The sequence below is a fragment of the Anas acuta genome, chromosome 17 (assembly GCF_963932015.1).
Source record: "Anas acuta chromosome 17, bAnaAcu1.1, whole genome shotgun sequence".
Lineage (NCBI taxonomy): Eukaryota > Metazoa > Chordata > Aves > Anseriformes > Anatidae > Anas > Anas acuta.
Genome location: NC_088995.1, coordinates 3213414 through 3234592, shown reverse-complemented (window position 1 = coordinate 3234592; position 21179 = coordinate 3213414). Strand labels below are relative to the sequence as shown.

Here is a 21179-nt window from a genome sequence, read left to right as displayed (position 1 = left end):
CACGTGGGCTCTGGTTCTTTTGTTGCTAAACAAGCATGTTGACTGTGTATGGGTTATTGATTATACACCACGGCAAAGTGCGTTCCCGGCCCAGTAACTGGAGCTTTGTCTAAGCCAGTGCATCTTAGGCTAAATATGCCCAAATTGTCACACAGCGATGAAGAGGAAGAGGTTTTAGAAAGCTCTTCTGCAGAAATTTTGCTTCACTTGAGCACTAAAATGTGAAAGCTCATCCAAATGGGCTCTGCCCATTGGGGTCTGCAGTAGGGTTTTGCCTTTTTGAGAGAATGCGGGTTGTGGTTAGCACCACGCAGGTGTGTCCACAAACTTCTCTTTGTGAGTGGCTTGAGCAAGAGAAGATAAGGTAACCAACAGTTATATCTGCTTGCTACCCTTGATCAGAACAGTCGGACAACCAGAACTGTACTGACAGGGTTATGGGATCTGTTGTGACCATCAACAAAATAATTTTGCCTGAGGAGAATCAGGCATCCTTTATTGGCTGCCAGGAAGTTGTGTGAGTGCATTATAAAATGCTCTGGGATGTTGCCACTGGGTACATAATCAATGGGTGTCTGAACTGTTGCTCTATGCAGATAGTTGAGAGAGGCTTGGGCAGGGTTTGGTGTGGTGGTTTTTTTCTTTTTTTTAATACAGATTTTTTTCTGCAGTTGCTATTTTTGCTTCAGATTGAAAAACAAATCCAGCACTGTAGACAAAGGCTTTTAAAATTCATCTATCCTGGCTTGTCTCATGTTCATTTACACTTCCTTTTGTGAAATTAAGTTCAACACCACAATCTGCAAGCAAATCACTTACAAAAGTCAGCACTTCAAGGATTTAGGCAGTCTCTGCGGCAGAGTTGTTGAGGTGGTGAGTTGAAGGGTGAGTGATTTAAATGTTTGCACCCTGCTAGACTCTTCACAGATCATCTTTCTGCACGCAGCAGTGGGAAATGTTATAATTAAAACAACACAGAAATGATGAGTACCTCTGAACTCAATCTGCATGTGTACATATGTGCATGTGTGGTTTCCTTTTTTTTTTTTTTTTTTTTTTAACCAAAGTGTTATGCTCTACAAAGACATAACAAAGTATTGGTAACTACTGATATTACTGGAATCAGCTGCTACCCGCATCGTTATACAAATCCTGTTCCCTTTATTTTGGACTGGCTTCAGTAGGTGACTTGCCTGCCCTAGACTGTGAGCTTGTCCTTCAGTTCTGGAAAAGAAGCCTGAGATGAACATGCGCACACGGGGTGGAAGGGAAAACCTACTCTAACATCTGCCCTGATTCTCCTGTGCTTTCAGTTCTCCCTTCACAGCAAAAAGACCTCTCTGGGAGACTGCCTCCTACCCCTTGTTCTTCCACATAGCTCGTTTTGTTTGCTCTGTGAGGACGGGAAATTTTTAGGCAAGAAGAGAGCAGGCACCTGGGTGGGACACAGGAGCATTGTGTTGCCCAGAGCCTGCTCTTCACTGGGCTTCTTGGGTTCTGTCTGGCCTGGAATAAAGTGGCGGGTGGGATGCTGGACCCCTCCTGCCCTCTCCAGCCAGCCCCACAGCCCGGCAGCATGCTGCAGGCTTGCGAGGCAAACTGCCAAGGGGGCTGAGGTGGCACAGCTTAGAAGCACCACATGTGGGATTAAGCACAGGACAGTGACTTCTCGGGCTAAGCAGGAGGCTTTTGCACCTCCCAGCCTGCCAGAGAGAAAAATGAAGGCAAACTAGCCCACAAATTGCCTTCAACACTGTCCTGATGGGCATTTCTGATCTGTTAAAAAGAAAATTGCTCCCAATTATGCTCTATTTCATGGGTCTGATCCATCCCCTTTTCACTTTCCAAATAAAAGGCTTGTTTTTCACTGACATTTTAAGGAAAAACTGCTGTAAAACTCAACTTTTTCCATGTCCTGACAGGTGAGGTCAGTCATTTGTAGCTGGATCTTGAATTCATGTAGCTGCGTTGGGGCACTTCACCTTTCCTCTGGGTCTCTGCTACCCACTGGAAGGCTTCAGTGCTGCAAGTTGAAGTTGAATTCAGTGATATACTCAGTGCTGTGTGTGCCTACAGAGACTGCTCAAGTTTTCCATTGCTAGCAGTGGAGATTTTTTTCTGCAAGCCGTGACGTTTATTTTTCAATTTCTTTTCTACCTGGGCAGCCTCTCTCTCTTCCAGGTTTTCTCCCTGTGCTTGAGAAAGAAAAAAGCAGCATCACTGACATGTCCCAGGTGAAGGCTGGAGGCTAGGAAAATAATCTCGAGTTTTTTGGTTCATAACTGATCTAGAATGATGGATAATGCCATCTCCTTTTCCAAAGAAAAGGCTTTAAGAAAGGGTGATCAGGATGTCTGATCAGCCTGACATGAGCAGTATTGGGAGGTCTGTGGTTTCTGCTGGGCTGGGAGGCTGGGAAATGGGATGGGTTTGGGGTTTTTTTTTAGTCATCTAAGGGATGATGTGAGAGAAGGCAGAGAAGAACTTAAGGAGAACTTTATTACACCGTGTTTTTTGTGTTCCCTAGGATGTTAGTCCATTAAAACAAATACATGTGGTTGGTGGCATCAGTGCCCATTTCTGAGGAGTTGGTGGCATTGTGGCTGGGTGCAGGAGTATGAACAGAGGCTGGGGACCCACAATCCTGCTGAGCCCTGCATCTGAGGAAGCCTCCGGATGAGTGCAAGGGGGCCGCTGGCCTCTGTGCCTGATCACAGTCTGTTTTCAAGGTGTTTGAAGCGAGGCAGAATTGCGTGTTGTGGACAAGAAAGCCTAGAGAATGGCTCTAGTGTGAGGGACTGAATTACAGCAAGGGAACGTTTTCTTGGCTTTCAGGGTGGATATGATGGGAGTTTAATCTCTGCTTTTTAAGCTCTGCTGATTGTCAATCATAACAGGAGGTGAAGAGGCTAAAACATTCTGCCGTAGCTCTGCAAAAAGTAATCTGGTGAAGGAAATAACTCTGAATCTCGACTAAGGTTGAACAGAATTAAGTTGCTGATGCCCCTTGCTCTGCCCCCAAAAGGTCGCAGTCTTCTGGCTCAAACTTGCCTCTGTTACGTGGAGCTCCCATCTGAAAGTCAGGCAGAGAAGTACATAAAATATTGATAGATTTAATCTTACTGTGCAAATGAAGTTCAGGTTGAGCTGGTCCATCCTATTAGCTGCTGATCTCTCGGCTTATTTCCTCCTGATAGGGTGACTGGCGATAGCTGGTGGCATTAAGGACTAGCCAAAGTGCAGCGCAGAAAATAAAGTGCCCAGGCCTGGAAGGAAATAAATATATAAAAACAAGCTTTTTCTATGATTAAAAAAGTGATCACTGAAAAAACAAGGGGATGTTTAGGATGAATATCACAGAAACCATGGCAGCAGTGAGATCTAAGACTTTTTTTTACCACAGTGAAGTGAACATTGCTGGCTGGGAACAGCTCAGAAACCCTTGGTGTGGTGGGACCCTTCAGCTTCGGCCCCGCTCCTAAAAAATGGAGGGTGGCTTGTGGGAGCCATCTTCACTTCTGGTGGTGCTTAGAGAACTCAGTCTGCCACTCTAGAAACCAAAATGATTTTAATGTAGCCTATTGATTGCTTTCTAGTGCGTAATAGCGGTGGTGTTGCGGCCTGTGGGCTTCAGCCAGGGCCTTCATTAGAGCGAGTGCTTGGGCTCCCGGCCTGCCGGCTTTGTTGTCCAGGCTCAGCAGTGCAGAGCTGTAGATCCATAAACCCACTGCTGCTTTTGGCACGTCCATCAACCCTTCTCTGCCTCAGTTTCCCAGTAATGAAAGGGGGAACAATATTTATTGATTTTTCCGAAGGGCACCTGAGGATTAGTTTGTCAGTATTTATAGAAGCTTTTAAAAAGCAGTGTTACTGCTGTGTGCTCCCATCAGTAATAAATAGCTGTTGGGAGCTTGGTCCTGGCATGAGCTTTTAAGCAGCAATATTGTCAAAAATCCACAGTGAATACTTGGTTTTAGAAGTCTTGGTGATACAATGATGTTAGCCAATATGCTTGAGTCTCAGTGGAAAGTTTCTCTTGCCTTGTTGTGAGCTCTTTGTGTTGCTTTTGAGATGGTTCTTCCTTTCAGATATGTGACACATTGAAATGATACTTTAAATTAGCTTTACACACTTCATTTTTCTCATGCTGCTGAAGAAAGACAGTCTCTGCAAAATAAAGTGTCTTCATTCCCTCCCTTCCTTTGCTTCCCATCCCATTATCTCATATCTGTGATGCTGTTTCACTGATGTATAGAAACCATTTGCAGAAACCAGGTTTCCAAGAAAAGGAGAGGTTTTGGTTGTCTTAGCACCAAGCAGTGTGGGAAGTGCTTCTGTCATGTCACATACTGTGGTGGGCTGTGTAGTATTCATGAAGGATCCACTTGAATCTCTCAACTTTTTTTTTTCTTTTTTTTTTTAAGCAGTAATTGCTGGTTTTGGCTTTTTTTTTTTCTCTTTTTTTTTTCTTTCTTTCTTTTTCTGGGAACATGCCTCATTTTGAGGGCTGGATCTAAATGTTGCAACTTCCTAGCGCTTCATGAGAATGACATATGTGGTCTGTGCCTGGTTCTTTCCTTGCGGAGCAGGCAGTCACAGAGCAAAGTCCTGGATCTGGAATTAGGAAATCCCTTCCCAAGTTCAAAGCAGCAGCAGAAGACCAGCTGCTTTTTCAGTGGATGGTTGGTTAGCAAGAACTGCAGAGCTACAGTACAGAAACGACCAATTTGCCATCCTCGTGGTTGATAAATGCAATGAATCCTTTTCTGCAGCTTGCATCATTATGTTGTCGACACTGCTGTAATATCAATGCCACGGTGTCTTTAGGTTTGGGGGAAGGGAACGCATCTCCTCCTGCAGTTTTGTAGCTTTGGTGACTGGGGCATTCTGATTTTGCAGGCTTGCGGAAGGTCATGGTCCGTGCGCATCGGCAGGCATGGTGCTGGCAGGATGAATGGTACGGGCTCACCATTGAGGATATCCGGCAGCTGGAGAAAGAGGCACAGCTGATGCTGGCTCAGAAGATGGCCCAGTTCTGCGGTGAAAATGATACTGAACAGCATGGAGTGAAGGACACTCCTGGTGAGAAGGATGTTGAAGTCGACACAGTTTCACCTGTGGACACAGAAGATGCTGCTGGTAACAGCGAGACAGGCTCTGGGAGATCGCTCACCAAGCAGTGGTCCACCTCTTCCAAGTCCTCACGGTCTTCAAAGAGAGGAGGTAAGATGCTGCTGATGATTTATTCCTCTGAACTGTGTGGAGGTTGGGCTTTAGAAGTGTGACTATGGCAGCACCTTTGGGACAACACACGTTTCTACTGGGAGTCCTTTCAGCACTCGTAGGAGGCTTTTTCTGCTGGTGTTGTAGGCTCAGTCTTCTCATGTGGCCTCTTGTGGGCTTGGGAATGTTTGTAGTTATCCCATAAGTGTGACTCTCAAAATGACACGTGGCAGACTTCTTACAAATCTCAAAAGCAGAGGAATTATGGAAAACGGTAGAAGAGCAGGAAGGAGCTGGGTAGCAGTGCTGGGTGGCAGAAGATGACAAACAAAGTGCAGAGAGGGTTTGTCCCCATTACCCACGAGCCACTGATGGCTTTTAGAAGTCCTGGTCCTTCAGGAATGTTCCCTTCTGGATGCCTGCCTGTGTGCTGTGGCCCTATAGAACCAGCCCAGCAGCGGGTGGCTGTTAACTGCTCCCACCTTCCAGGAGGCAGTTACTACCAGGCACCCCGGGGCACCTGGGCTGTGGTTACACCTCACCACATGCCGTTCATTTCGAAAGCGGGCGTTTGGCTCTGTGGGTGCCACAGCACAGCTTACACAGCACGGTACCGCATGAGCTGCTGGAGAAATTAAGGCAGGTCACTGTGCTCTGAAACCAGGTGGGTGGGGGCTGCTGCCTTTCATGGGTGGTAATGCATGGTGGCTGTTTGGGGACCAAAACTCCCAGCCTGGGACTAGGTGAGACCATGGATCGAGTTTACATTCCCCTTGAAATATCATTCAGGAAGTTTTCGGGATTTTGCTGTTAAAGCCTCTGTAAGGGCTCAGCTTTGAGTCCTGAACATCATCATTCACCTCTCCAGCAGTAGTCAGCTTTATCTTTTTTTTCCTTTTATTTTTCCCCCACGTTAAACTCCTCCTTTCTTTGAACCATGCTCTACAAAGGGGTGAATCCTCAGCAAGAGTCAGAAAGAAGGCTTGAATATTCAACAGTTCCCTCTCCTTTTAGTCAGGCACAGCTGATATCTGGGTAATAGCTCTTGCAGCGAGAAGGAAAAAAATCTTGATTTTCCTGAAAACCCCAAGGGGCAGCATTTCTTCCAGTGACAGTGGAAGGGGCATCTGAGTGAGCGAAGCTTATCCATCTCTCATATGTACTAAATATTGGGAGTTGATTCTCAATTTTTATTTACCACTCCATCACTGATTTCATCACAGGGTGAATGAGATATGAGCAGTAGTTTTACCTCGTGATGACTCACCAGAGTGAGCCCTGGGGAAGAACCTACCAGACGCTTCATAAATCGTTGGATAAGGATAAAAATGCTGGCTACTTCTCTTGCACCAGGATTTTATAGCGATGTGCCCATCTCTCATTATGCTCTTTGTTACGAAACCCCTCTTCCAGTGCTGACACGTTCACTGGCAGCTGGAGCTTTCAGCCCTTTTAGGGTTTTACTTAAAGGTTTTCGCTGGTAGCAAAGCGTGAATTTGCTTTATTCTGCAGATTGCCTCAGCTTTTACAGGAAAAGTAATGAAAGAAATGAATTGTGATGTGCTGAGAAGTACGTCACACGGATATTTTAATCCTTCTTCATGCTGGCAGCGCATTAACATATGGAAGCAAGGAGGGCTGTCTCGACGAACCGCTACCTCCGGCTGAAAAAAGCAACGCCGCTCCCCAGAAGATCTCAGTCTTTTCCATACCATGCGAGCGAGACCTCTGGTGATAGCAGGACCCTTGTCGCCATCCCATATGTTATTATATGCTCTATTTTTAGCAACTATTATGCGAGTGCCTTGACGTCACTCCGGCGTGAATTAGCGCTGCTCTGCCGAGCTCCCCCTGCTCCCAAAGGAGAGGGCGGTGGGGTAGCTGGGGGCTGCCCAGCCGGCGCTGAGCTGCAATTAGATGACTGCACAGGCTCTCCATCGTCTTTGCATGTGACAATCAGGGAGCAGAATTAGAATCAGAAGCGTTTCGCTCACATTTTCGATGCTGTTACAACAGCCTGAAAAGAGCTCGTGCAGCTCTCGCAGGAACTGGAGCATTTCAGTGTCTTTGCACACGCTAAATGGGAATTTGTCAGTCTCCTCAGGTTTTTGCTGTGTTAGGTTGGGTGGCTGCTGCAAGGGCTTTGTGTGTGCTCCGTCTGTGACATGGAAGAGTGATCTGAAAGAGGGGAGGAACTGTGCCTCCTGTTCTTTGAGCAGTTCCCTTCATCGGACTGCATTTCTGGGGCAAGTTCAGTCAAGCAGAGTTCAGGCTGCATCATTACTAAAATGTATCTGAATAAAATAGTGCTGTAATGCGTTTATATATGGTGCAGGGAGCTCCGAAGGGGAAAGTAAAAGGGAGCAGGTGGGTGTGAGGAAAGGAGGGTGAGCAGGAACCAGAAGGATTGTTGGGTTTTCTCTCCGCTACACCAGGACAGCTGCTCTGTCAGCTCCCCTATGAAGTAGTTGGATAGCATGTTGTTTAAATCATTCAAGTTTAAAGTTTAAATAGATCTCTAATCCAATTTGTGTGGAAGCAATTTCCTTCCAGAAAACAGATTATTTCTATCCAGGCTGCTCTGCTGAGCTACCCACCCAAAAGTTAGCAAAGCAGAGGCTTGGCTTGTGTGCTGATTAAAGGCACGAAGAAAGCTTCCAATCAGCCTGCTTCCTTCCTAATTGCAAACTTTAAAACCCAGCTGATTTTGCACGTCCTACTAACAATTATAAATAGCTGCCATTCAAAATAGCATAAGAGTGGTACAAACAGCTTGCTTTAATGTAACATCTTGCTGGCAGGTTATAACAACAGTAAACAAACAGGATCTGTAAAACGGTACACTGACATCACACCAGCATCATCAGGGTTTTGTGTTTTTAATATTGCAGCAGTGAATTTTCATAGAGAGCACACGACTCTTCCTCTAGCAACGATCATGTTGGGAACTCTCTGTCTTGTCGATGTAGCATATCGCATAAGGCTTTTTTGTTTCTTCCAGCAAGTCCCTCACGCCATAGTATCTCTGAGTGGAGGATGCAGAGCATTGCCAGGGATTCGGATGACAGCTCAGATGATGAATACTTTGATGCACATGGTATGTGGAGCCTAAATTACCATCATTTGTTACCTGAAATGGTGGGGGAAGAGGACGGAAAGCATGAGAGGCTGGGGGGTGAGCGGGGAAGGAAGCAAGACTTTTTGGCTTTGTTTAAAGTCCGTTCCTTTCTAACCAAGCTGTGTGCAGTGTCAGTGCAGCTTCTTCGAGCTTCCCCAGCATCACTCAGCAGACTCTTATATTTATCAGCAGCGTTTCAGATTGTGTGATATATCTGAAGTGATCTTGAGCAGTCTTAAGCTTTTGGAGCTGTATTTTATTTGGTGCAAATGTGTGGGTAAAATTCAGCAATGCTAACTGGATGGTGGGTGTGTCTTAATGATTCTGATTCAGTAAGGCGAGGTTTTTTTATTATTATTTTTTAATCAGTAAAAGGTATGATTAATTGTCCTGTCTGGGCTTGAAGAGACCAAAGTTTGCCTTATTAACTCCTTATTCTCCTGTTCCTAGAAATACAGTAATGAATGCATTGGGGTAATTCATGTGCCAAAATTCATCAGTGTTCATTCCAGAATTCCCAGAATTATTTTTACTGTTCATATTAGGAGAAAGCTGTGGTGGTCTTTTTCCTTTTTTTCTGTGCATGTTTGTGAAGAAGCTTTGTGCCACTGCATTCATTTTATAAGTTGTACTTTATGTGTGTTTAAGCCTGAGAGGCTCCATCTCTGCTGACAACAGATGGACCCTTCTCTCGGCTCGTAATGCTAATCTAAGTTCTGTGCGCAACGCGTGCTGCTGGAGTTGGTGACCTTTCTGTGAAATGGAGTTGTTAGAAGATCACACCCCAGTTTTGTAAAGCAGAAATTCAGTAATGTTCAGCTAAAGTTCAGTCCCAAAAAAATGATAGTATCGTGCTCCAGAGGACTTGTCTCATCAAGTCTTTAGGCACACATCCTAAATTCTGGGGTAAAATGCGGCATGCTTTTGGGACTTGCAGAACAGCAGCTCAAGTGGCCAGTGTGCTTGTAAGTCAAGGTGATGAATGTGTCTTTTGCTCAGAAAGAGAAGGGCCAACTTCATTTAAGTGTCTCTATTAACTTATGTAGCATCTACAAAAACTTTGTAGGGATTTATTGTAGCAATATACATACAAGAAAAGAGGAGTGAGTCATTGAAATGGCATTGCTGCTATCCACCCTCTTTTTTTTGGCTTTTTAACTACTCAGTAATAAAATTGAGATGGAGACAGCTCTGCCTGGGATGCAGGCCCCCAGGGAATCCCTGGACTGCTCCTGAGGGGCCTGGGAAGGAGAACTAACAAAAATGCGTGCTGCGGTTGGCATCTGCCCCTCTGTTGCAATACTTTGAGGAGTTTATGAGGAAAAGCAGCAGCTCCTCTTCTGCTCGTACACAATGCACCTCCCTTTACATACAGACTGTGCTCTGCAGTCCCCGCACAGTTGGGTTTGAAAGGTCTGCCTAATTTAATGGGATTCTGGCTTATGAGTGCAGGTACCACCTCCTAGCTCTGGGGCTGAGCAGGGGCTGAGCACCGGTGCAACTCATCCTGCCCAGGGGTGTTGGTGCCACTGGAACTGGCATGGATCAGGATGCGAGCCAACACCCAGCAGAGTTCCTCAGCATCCTCAGCAGTGCTTCCCAAACACACACGTGCTTCCTTGCCATGCAGTGGGCGTACCCCGAGCCCGGGAAGCCGCCTTGTCTTGGGCTTCCCACTCATCCCCGTGCACTGGCATGCTATGGTAAAGATGGTGACAAATACAGTAATATCTAATTTCTATCCTGTAATAAATGCTAATAACAGGAGTAGTATCCCTTTCAGTGATCACTTAAGCAGTAATAAGGGCTGTAATTAAACCTCTCGAGGAAATAAGTTCAACGTTTAGCTTAAGTTGCTGAAGGAGCTTGGAGTGCTATCTTCCCCCTAATTCTCTGCCAGCATGTGTGTCGCACGCGCATGCTTTCCCCTTGCTCTGAACAGGTAGCTCTGCACTGCCTCGTGCAGGGAACTGGGGATTTACTCAGATTTTTTCCATAGCTGAAAAAGGAAATGGCATGCTGATAGCAAGTGTCCAGGTTGCTGTCTTTTTATGGTCAATGTGTAAATAGAAACTCCTAAAAATGATTGGTCTTCGCTTGGCTTGCGCTTAGATCTGAGCTGCTAGCTCAGATATGTTGAAAAGAGTAATATATCTCAAAATCTTTTTGGTCCTGATTCTAGGATTCTTCCAGCTAATGATCTTCTTCGTAACTGTACAGCAACAAGGGGGAATCCGAGGCTGAGTCTCCAAAGATTACAGCTTGTAGATTGTCAAGGCATCTGTAAATGCTGCTGTTATTATTATGTTTATAGCTCTTTATTAAATTTACAAGCCCAAAATTTTCAGGAAAGAAATAATAAGCACAGAACAATAAATAAATTAAAAACCAATTAACCTCTGCAACAGTAAAAGATGCATCCTTAATATAAAAAAGCAAAAAAGGAACCAGCAGCTCATACCAAAAGCATCATTGGAAGACTTGAACTGCTGCTGTTTGCTTTGCTGTGGGTTGAAACGGCAGCTCCAGGACTCTGGGCTGTTTCTTTTCCCAGAAAGCCCAATTTGGGCTTTTGCTGCTGGCAGTTAGGGCTGTGCAGTGCATCCATGTTGTGTGGGCTCAGGTCACGAGCCTGCTGTCCTTGTCCCCCAGCCTGGCATCAATCCTCCATGGGCTCATATAGAGCAAGGCCGTTACCCTTTCTGGATATTGCTGGGTGGTGTTTTATAGGGACTGCCCTCCGTATGCCTCTTCCTTTTTGTTACGCTCCTAGGAACATCATATTTTTGCGACCCTTGTTCTTAATCAACTGTAGTAAAATTAGCCAGGGAAGAGGATCTTGAGGTAGGAGGGAAATGGCAGACACTCAGGCAGTGTGGTCTCATCTCCTAAGGAAATTGGGCTAAAGATAGCCTGGGGAGTTTATGTTTCCTTTATTACTCATGCCTTTTTAGGTATTCAGTCCTATTAACAATAGTGATGCTTATCGCTGCTTCCCCCAAAGACCTCACTTAGCTTTCAAACAACTCAGGGAGGATCCTAGCAGCCAACGTTGCTTTGTCCTCTCCCATACCAGAACCTACCGGCTGCTTTGGCATCCTTGGGCAGTGCTACAAGGTGGTGCCAAGCTGAAAGCATGGCAAAGAAAACATCAACCTTGGTGCCTCAAATGGTAGTGTTAAAAATCCATGGGATTTTTTCCACATCGTAGGATTTTTGTTTACCAACATGCAACTAAAAGGTTTTGTTTTCGTTTCAGAATAGGCTTTTGAATATATTATATAACAAAAGCTGTATTTAACAAAAGCTGGTAAAGAATCATGTTTTATTATGACTTAAACCATTCAAATGTTGATGAGATTACATAGAGCTGTGGGATCTTTTGTTTAAAATTCTGTTCTGTGCTCTTGCCTGTATACATATTTGTTTGTGTGTGACTCTCAAAACATCTGTTTTTAAAGAGGACTTGTCTGACAATGAGGAAATGTTCCCGAAAGAAATAACCAAATGGAGTTCCAATGACCTGATGGATAAAATCGAAACCCCAGAATGCGATGATGTCCAGGGTAATTTTATTTTTTTTCTTAGCCAAAACTGCATGTGATATTTCACAGTATTTCCAGGTAATTGTTACAGCCCCAGTCTGAAAAAGGAAAAACTTGTTATCTTCGACTCATAAAAGGAAAAGCTGAGACAGAGCACAAAAATGACTGCCCAGTGCTGCTGAAATAGAATTGCCCAGTGGGAGCTGGGATAAGGAAGCTCTCGATTCTCTTTATTTTCCACGTTGGTTGGGTGCTTTTGTGCCACAGCCAGGATTCTCTCGTATAATGATGAAATATTCCAGCTCTGTCTTGAATTACTTGAATTTCTCCCAGCTTTTCTTTCCTCTTGCTCCATCCTTTGTTCTTATCCGTACCTGCCTTGGTTTTATTTCCTGCTCGTTTTGAAAAGAAGCTGACTCCTCAACCAGATCGATTCATGTAGCAGCACAGTAGAAGCTGACACCTAGGCTTGCTGGTACAAAGTCAGTCTGTGTAGGCACAGACACACGAGCACATCAGATCTCTGCTCCCCCCGAACAGTTCAAGCCGTTCCTTTTATTTTTCCCCACAAATTGATCATTTCTGACAATTGCGCAGGGATTTCCCGTTGTTGCCATGCTTAATGCAGTAAGGATGCTGGGTTGCTGTAATGAGAGGATAGCGTGCTTGTGTTCTATTGCTTACAGAGATTATGAGAAATTACTGGAAAATAAGTGACCTGCCATTGCCCAGGCTTCTCTGGTGGAAGGAGGCGGGTGGGAAGGAGAGGGCAATTAGATGAAATAATTAAAGCGCTATGAGGCAAAAAGGCTGAGAGGCATTGGCACAATCTGCCTTTATTGGAAGACTGTCTTTGCCAAAGTGTCTTGCCGTGCTGATGTTTTAAACCTCTGTGCTTCCAGGTGACTTGTATCACGAGACATCAGCAGAGTACCACGTTGGCTCCAGCGTAGAGAGGCTCAGCATCATTGAAGTAAGTGCTTTGGTTTCTTATAATGAGATCCCTTGTTGCTGGAAAGTCTCCCTGTGGGGTAAATGGGGTAAACTGCTTCCTTTGCTGCGAGCGGTGTCTTGTCTTTGTGTGTTGTTTGGAGCCACGCTGGCATACTCTGTACTCCATGGCTAGGCTTAAGGGATTATTTCACCTGTCTTTTGAACATCATATCGAAAATTCTCTGTCGTTTGCAGGCAGTGTCAGGTATCCAGCTGGAAAAAACACTGATCCTGTGGGGATAACTGCTGCCTGAGGCACTGCTGGTAGAGCTGCCCTGATAATGCCAAATGAGCTGGTGGAGATGTGGGAGCAGGAGAGCCATGTTCCTGCAGCACCACGGTGCAGGCTGCCGTAGTCCCACTGACACAGCTGTGCTGTAGCCCACTCCTCCGAGCTGCTCAGGGGCTTGTTTGGAAACCAGTTATAGCACAGCTTGTATCAGAGCTCGGGATAAAATAATAAATAATTACCCCCTGGCTTTCCAGATTTTGAATATACAGCTCTTGTACTTCAGAGTCCTAGCGAGACCGCGTGTCGTGGAGTGGCTGTACTCATCCTACCCTGCAAGCATCTGTGCGGCACAGATGTAGCTGCTTGCAGAGTGCCTGCTGAGCCCAAGCTATGTCACAGTCAGTCAAAAATCATGAGTTTGGTATGGTCTTTGGTACTATTCTACATGCCAAGCTGTATATTCATGGTGCTCTGGTTTTGCTTTAGAGGCTGAGGGCTATAGGGAGAGTGGGTGGCTGGGGATGGGAATGGCTCCAGCCAACTCAACATACGCCATCCACAAGTTACAGCCCAAAGATTTCACCTAGAGGCTGAAATGGTGCAGAGAAGTTGCTGTCTTGCTATACAGACTCGGATCCCTCCCATTTCTGGCTTCATTTTAGAAAAAGAGCATGAAAGTGAAGTGAAAATGCCTGTTATTTGTAGTTGTTCACAAATAGTCCACTAAAACAGTTCAAACTTCCTAGCCACCATTGTGGGGACTTCCAGTTTACCAAAAGGTAGTCCAAGAATCAGGTGTCTTAAGTGACTCCAGATCTCACAAGAAAGTTCGAAACAGCCACCTCCACCCCAAACTAATCAGCAGTTGCTTGCATGTTCCCCACTTCCTTTAAGGGCAGAGGTTAATGAACTGGAAGGCAAAGGTGCCTCCAAGTGACTGCTGATAAGCCTCCAGACGACCTGAGCTTGGTGACTCATGTTGCTCTCCAAATGAGCACTTAAACATTTGGCTGAAAGCAAAAGCGGTGCTGAGATGTGGAGAGAACTCCTCCCATGCCTCCAGCCAGGCAAAAGTTCACCTTGCAAGCACTGTAAACTGGAATCAGGGGTTTAAAGAGCAGGCATTAATACAATGTAATGGTACTAAATAATTAAAGGCCATTCTTGCGCAGGAAGTCTGGAAAATCTTTATTACAGCCTTGGATGTGAATTTTAATGCTTCTGGTGGGCTGTGTATTAACACATGCTTTAACATTATCTGGTAAAAATGCAAGCTAGCTGCTAGGCTGCTAATGTGTGCCTGGGCATGCTTCCCTCCCACCAGCATGTTCGTCAGGGGCTCAATTACTGCTCAAAAGACAACAGGGAACTAAAGACGCTAAAATGAAAAGAATTTCCCAAATAGAAAACCCTTCTGCCTCTCACCCCTTCCTTACCCCCTTCCAATGGCTACAGGGAGTTGCCTTCCTCTGGGGAAGGAACCAGGATGTTCTCAAATGTTCTCTGCCATCCCCTGGGATGAGGCACAGGAGCAAAGATCAGCACCTCCTGCTTCAGCATGTCTCAGAGGTGTACGGTTATTGGGATTTGGGTCTGCATGGGAGCCATTAACACTGAAAGCCCCGAGAGTGGACAGCTATTAAAAATAGTTTGCTCTGTTGTGTTATAATGTGCAACCAGTGCAAGTGGATGATCTTGTACCTGCTTTTGGGGCATCACAATTGGGTGTGCAGCTGTTCTGGTGGTGATATTGCTCCCCAGTTCAGACACAACCTACAGGCTGTCTGTTGAGGCAAGGAATTTATTTGATGTAGGAAGCAAAGTACCTGGACAGCCATGATATAAACCTTTACTGTGTTCATGCAGCAGTCTCCCAGCCAGATGTTGGCCATTCTTGGTTACAGGGAACTTTTTTTTTTTTCTTTTTTCTTTTTCTTTTTTTCCCCTCTTTCTTGAGTGGGAAATAAGACCTGAAAGAGGAAGTCAGGTTCTCTGCTGTTGCATCCAGGTGTATCTGAGGTCCACTTCCATAAATTAAGCACATTCTCTCTACAAGACAGTTTAGTTTCTTACCCAAAACATGGAGAGATTATTCTAAAATTTCATGCTTCCTGCGTTAAGAAACCTTATTTTCAGTACACACTTACTCAGGATCAGTTTATGCTCTTTTGTGCTCGTGCCCACACTGTCCTCTGAATTAAGTATCTCTTTTCCTTCCCTAGCTTTCTTTTCTCATCTCCACTGTGTTTGAGAGCAGGCATTTCATCCTTCTGTGGCACTGATGTGGCTAATGCATGTATTATAGGTACCATGTATTATCTTAGGGGAGAAAATGTGATAAAATTTGCATAAAATGCACATGGGGCAAATACAATTTCTTTGCAGAACAAGCCTTCCTACCGTGTTCTCTTTCATCCCCACCTAGGACGAGTCGGTGCAGCCGTTAATGCAGCCAAGTAAAATCCACGTCCTCCTTTTGGTACTCCACGGGGGGAACATCCTGGACTCGGGAAGTGGTGATCAGAGCTCTAAGCAAGGGGATGTCAACACCATCACCACCGTGTTTGACACAGTGATGAGGGTGCATTACCCAGCTGCTCTTGGACACATTGCCATCAGGCTAGTCCCTTGCCCAGCCATCTGCTCCGAAGCCTTTTCGTTGGTGTCCAGGTAAGTGGATGGGTTAAATTTTGTGCTTGCCTTTTTTTTTAATCCATGAAATGCTCTGTATGTGGTAGTGATCGCTCTGACCACGCTTTGAGAATGCACTTATTTAATATACTAGAGAGGCATTCAATCTCGATTTCATACTTAGCTGCAGTGAATACAGTAATCATGCAGCAAGAGTTCTGTGATTGATTTATTCTAATTAATCCAATAAATACTAAGGCTTTAATTCCTTGTCTGAGGGTTGTTCCATCACTGTAAGTATGTTGTCCTTGAAGATTTACTTTTGATGGGAGGGAAAGATTTATTAAGCTCTCACCCATTCACATTGGAGTAAATGGCCTTTTCTATCTTGGGGCTTTTTTTTTGCCTTTTTTTTTTAAGCAATCCTCATTACTAACTGTACTGTCTGTAAATGGCTTTCCCCACTCTGCATCTTAGGTTGAGTATTTCCCATCTCTCTTGCCCTCTCCAGCCTCAGCCCATATAGCTATGATGAAGGCTGCCTATCCAACAGCCAGGACCACATCCCCCTTGCTGCACTCCCTCTGCTAGCGACATCATCCCCGCAGTACCAAGAAGCAGTAGCCACAGTCATCGTCAGAGCCAACCAGGCTTACAGCGAGTTCATCAGATCCCAGGAGGGCATGTCATTCAATGGCCAGGTGAGCCAGCAGCTGTTTATAGCCACAATGAAAGGAAGAGCAAGTGAAGCAATTTCCTTCTGAAGCTCTATTTTCATTACTCTCTCAGGAGGGATGGAAACACGACAGGGTTGAGCTGCAATAAGAAAGCATGCTTCCATTTCTTTCTGAAGGAGAGAGAGATTATTGCTTATGCTCTGTCTAGAACCTTTGGGATTCCAAACAAAGTCAGAGCTGGTGTTCAGAAATGAAGCTACAAAGCTGTGAAGTTAATCAATTTTCAGCATGACACACCTTTCCAAATCAGGAATGCTACCTTTGTTACTAAATGTGATCTCTACTCCCATTGCAAACCAAGGCTGTTTGAGTGTTCCTGTCTTTAAAGGACCTTCAGCAGCTCTCACTGGGGTTGCCTGTTGCAAAAGTGGATTTCTTTTTTGAGACAGCACAGCTGCTGCGCCCTGTAAATACCATGACTGAGCATCACACCTCTGTGAGCAAAGGCACTCTCTAGCCCAGTGGGATTTAAGCTATTGAACAGGCTGTGCCCACTGCTCTGCTGCAGTGTGATTTATCCACCCTGAGTTTATTCTGAGCCCTGGGGCCCCAGACAGCCCTCTACTACTCAGGGTCTCAGTGCTGTACTTTGCCTATCTGCTGAACACACTTGGAGGCAGGACAGTATTATCTCCTCACAACACAAACAGGGAACAGAAGCACAGGGAAGCTTGCCTGAAGTAGCACAGGCAGTTGATGAGGAGGGAATCAAGCTTGTCTTTTTGAGACTGGAGTTAGGGCAATAGTCAGCACTCTGTGTTGCTTCCACCCTGTTCCAGTGGGCTGGTGGGGACAGCTAGAACATATTAGCTGTGTTAGCTAGTAGGAGTCTGCAGGGTCTAAATGGATGTTCATCGACAAAATAGATTTACTGATGAAAGCACTGGTTATCCTGTTACAGCAGCTTTCCCAGGTATAACCCAGCACTCCTTTTAACTGTCATCTCTGAACCAAAGTCAAAGGGCTCTTCCCCGCCCCACTTCTGTTGCCTTTTTCAGGTCTGTTTGGTAGGAGATTGTGTTGGAGGAATTCTGGGATTTGATGCCTTATGCTACAGCAATCAGACTGTGTCCGAGAGCCAGAACAGCAGTCGGCGAGGGAGTGTTGTGAGTGTCCAGGTAATGCTGGTTCTCAGTGTCTGTTGGGAATGGGTGTGCTGGCCACAACACCTCCACAACCCCTGATTTTAGTAAGGATCTTTGCATGAAAGGCCAAAGATTGTCTTCCTAATTGATGGCCAGGCCAACAGGTATGTTCTAGAGCACGTGTCAGGACTTGGTGGCTTTGCCCTGAATAGGATCTTGGTGTAGATGGTGAGAGAAGGATGGAAGAAGAAAGATAAAATGTGGGTGTATTCCTGATTCAAGTGCCAGAGTGGTAAATCCATGTATTTCAAATCCCAGGATACCGACCTCCTGTCTCCTGGAATAACAGTGAACAACACCTATTGCTCCAGTGGCTCTAATCTGGAAGCCAGCAGACACCTCAGCAGGAGCAACATTGATATTCCCCGTAGCAATGGAGAAGATCCAAAGAAGCAGCTGCCACGAAAAAGGAGTGATTCATCCACCTACGAGCTGGACACAATCAAGCAGCATCAAGCCTTTCTTTCAAGGTAAGATTTAGAAGAAACAGAACCAGCAATATTCTGGAGCTGAGATCAGTGCACCTAGGAAACTTCAATGTTGCTTTGTCATCCTGTGACAAGGAAGGTGGAGGAAAGTGTAATTTTAGATTGGAGGAGTATAGATTTCATTGAGTGCGTTGTATATACAAAAATAAAAAAAAATAACAGCACCATTAGTGGCAGGGAGAGAATCCAGCTGCTCTACTGCCTTTGTATTACAATGGGAGGAAGCAGCCCTTCATCCTGTCTCTTGACAACCCAAGCAGTCAGGTAACTGCTTTTTTTGCTGTGCTGCGGTTGCAGCATAGAATGGTTTGGGTTCGAAAGGACCTTAAAAATCATCAAATTTCAACCCCCCTGCCATGGGCAGGGAGGTCAAAAAGCAAATATATAAATAGGGTGAGTGAAAACAGGGAAGCAGGATTGGGGATCGAGTGTTGTTTTAATTTCTAAGCATCTTTGAAAGCTGACCTGTTGTTGGGAAAGCTGAGCATGTGTTGTGTCCTTTAATTTTGGCCTAGTTCAAGTGTGAGATTGAATTGCAGTGCCCTTTCCTGTCATAGGAGCAGGTTTCTGCTGCCGGGACAGTGAGATGCTCTAGGCAAGAAGTTCTCAGCCCTCGCTGTTTGGCTGACTCAGGCAACAGCCTTCACCTACACACGAGGATTGTTGTCTCTCTGCTGTCTTACATGACTATTTGGCGAAGCCACCCGAGCCCCTGCATGGAGCAGGGACAGGGGATTGGGTTTTGTCCTCTGCCAGGGCTGCACCCTTGCACCAAGGTCACGTTTCACATTTGTTACTCACTACCAAAGCCCTCAGTATCACATTGCAAAGCTTCTTCAAATGGACTTTCAGAAACGTATCTGTTAACATAACTGATAAAATTTTCATAGCGGTCTTTCCATTGCTGCTGATCATTCAGGGATTACTTCTGTAAGCCCAGAGGCTTTTTCTGACTGTTTTTTCTGACTCATTTGCCTGTGGAACTGGATAACCCATCCCTTTCTCTCCTACAGGACCAGACAGGCTGCATCATCCTCTTAATCCCTCTCCCCCCCCCGTGTCCCAGGTACTGAGGAGCAACGTCTCCCCCAGCAAACACTGTTATCTGCATTGTAACTGCGTCCAAGGCTGTTTCTTTTGCCCTGTGCTGAGCTGAAATCCTGTCTCCAATTTCTCCTTCTTCATTAATTGCAGTTGTTGCTCCAGCCCAGGGGCTCCTGTTGTCCTGCCACGTCAGGGACCCTTTTGCAAAAGATTCATAGGAGAGAGAAAACACCAAAGGGAATGTCATTGGGGCACAGAGTTACTATATTCAGAAAGATAAGCTGCATTTACAAAAAACAAAAAAACACAATAAGCTTCTCAGCTATTTCTAGCGGGTTAATAAAAGGCAATCAGTCTCTTGTTCATACCTTATTGAAACAGCCTCCTGTATTACAGGAGAAAATATGAGTCATGCAAAAATGTGCTTTCTCTTCCTTGTTCTTGACCTCCAGAGCACAGACTGAGTGCAGGGAAGTGGGCTGGAGTCTTGCTGCATTTTTGCATCTGGTTTAGCAGAAGCAGTGGGCCTGCGATGGCTGAGGGATTGCACGGTGCCATCTGTCTCCAGATAGCTTTGTCTTGCTCCTTCTTGCTCCGTCTCCTAAGGAGCGTGGCTGCTCCCTTCAGGAAGCACTCGAGGGGAGCCTGGAAAGGGCTGTCAGTGTTCAGTGAGCTGATGAGTTGCTGCACCTTTACTTCTTTGGGGCTTTCATATCTTTTTTAATCAACCTTTAGACCTTGGGTCAAAAATAAGCCTCTCCCACAGCTCAAGAGCCAGATTAATTCAGGAAAAAGAGCAGCCTGATGCCGTGAGTTGTCTTTGCATCTCTCCCCCTCCAGTCCCTGGATCGGGGCGGTTCGGGGCAGGGGTTCTCCTCTTCCACTCCAGCCTCTTGGCAGGGTGTCACACCTGGCCCCGTCCCCAGACCTCGTGCTCACAGCCATCATCGCCGAGCAGCACAGTCATGGGCTGAGTGCCCCAGCGCTCCCGCTGTCACTAAATAATGATTTTCCCATATGAAAACTAAGCTCTGATGTGACACAGCTTCGTGCAGGAGATTGGCGGAGCAGAGCCAAGTTTTCCTAATGGGCACCGCATACTGGCAGCCTGGCATATGGGGGCCTTTCTGTCCGTGCCTATTGCAGATCTCAGCTTGTGCCAAAGACACTCATTTTTATTCATGTATCAGACCTACCCGCTTCTCTGGGATAATGCCCAGCAAGCCAGAGCAGCATCTGGAGATTACAATCACACATTTATTTTTAAATTCAGTCCTTCTGCACAACTACATTATTTCTGGCTGTGCTGTACTTGTATTATTGTAAATGAGTTGATTTGCTTCTGAAATCCATAAGCTCTTGTTTAATTAATGCACACAGTACATCTGCTGCTTTTTAAAGGGAGAACAGGGCGCTGTAGGTTGCTTGGAGCATGATGGATTCAGAGTTCCCCTTGGCTCTCGTTTCTTTTGATTGCAAAAAAGACTATCAAGTTCCTGGTAAAACGAGAGGAGCTGTCCAAATCGCTGAGCGGTACGGCTGTTCTCGTTCTCTTCCGTTCCCCACCAAGAGATGCCACAGAAAGAGGAGCAAATAAACAAAAAGCCTTGTACCAGCCCTGCCGTAACGCATCCGCCGTCAGGATCCTTTCTGTGGCGTGTTCATTTGGATCACGCTGCCGCTGCCCTGTCTTTGGCAAAACCCAACTTATTCTAAATAACTTTGTATTCCTTACACACGGCACACTTAATGCGTTGCAGTCTTGACAGCTAAAATAATTGTAGCTTCACTGAAGGTGGCTTGTTTTAAATCTGTTTCAGCGCTGCACATCTTGGCAGTGTGATCTCGGGGAGGCTCGTTCACATCACAGAACTGGGAACATACTCATTTTAGCTGTCACTGCCGTAACCTCTTGTTCCTCTCGCTTTTGACATCACTGTTTTGACTTTCTGTGATCTGTATGTCTGGCATAAGTCAGCTTGTTATATTTCCCTGCGGATGGTAACCAGGAGAATAGTACCGC

At 45.6% G+C, this 21179-nt stretch overlaps 1 protein-coding gene across 11 annotated transcripts in view; it reads left to right on the top strand.

Annotated features, from left to right (window-relative positions):
- The window catches only part of PITPNM2 (phosphatidylinositol transfer protein membrane associated 2), a 134592-nt gene that overhangs the window by 87483 nt on the left and 25930 nt on the right, over positions 1 to 21179 (top strand). For all 11 annotated transcript variants that reach the window (XM_068653853.1, XM_068653855.1, XM_068653848.1 and 8 more), the window contains 8 exons: positions 4900 to 5223; positions 8225 to 8320; positions 11803 to 11907; positions 12789 to 12859; positions 15537 to 15781; positions 16254 to 16443; positions 17478 to 17597; positions 17883 to 18094. In XM_068653853.1, the coding sequence (XP_068509954.1) occupies positions 4900 to 5223; positions 8225 to 8320; positions 11803 to 11907; positions 12789 to 12859; positions 15537 to 15781; positions 16254 to 16443; positions 17478 to 17597; positions 17883 to 18094 (1363 nt within the window). The remainder of the gene's footprint in view (positions 1 to 4899; positions 5224 to 8224; positions 8321 to 11802; positions 11908 to 12788; positions 12860 to 15536; positions 15782 to 16253; positions 16444 to 17477; positions 17598 to 17882; positions 18095 to 21179) is intronic.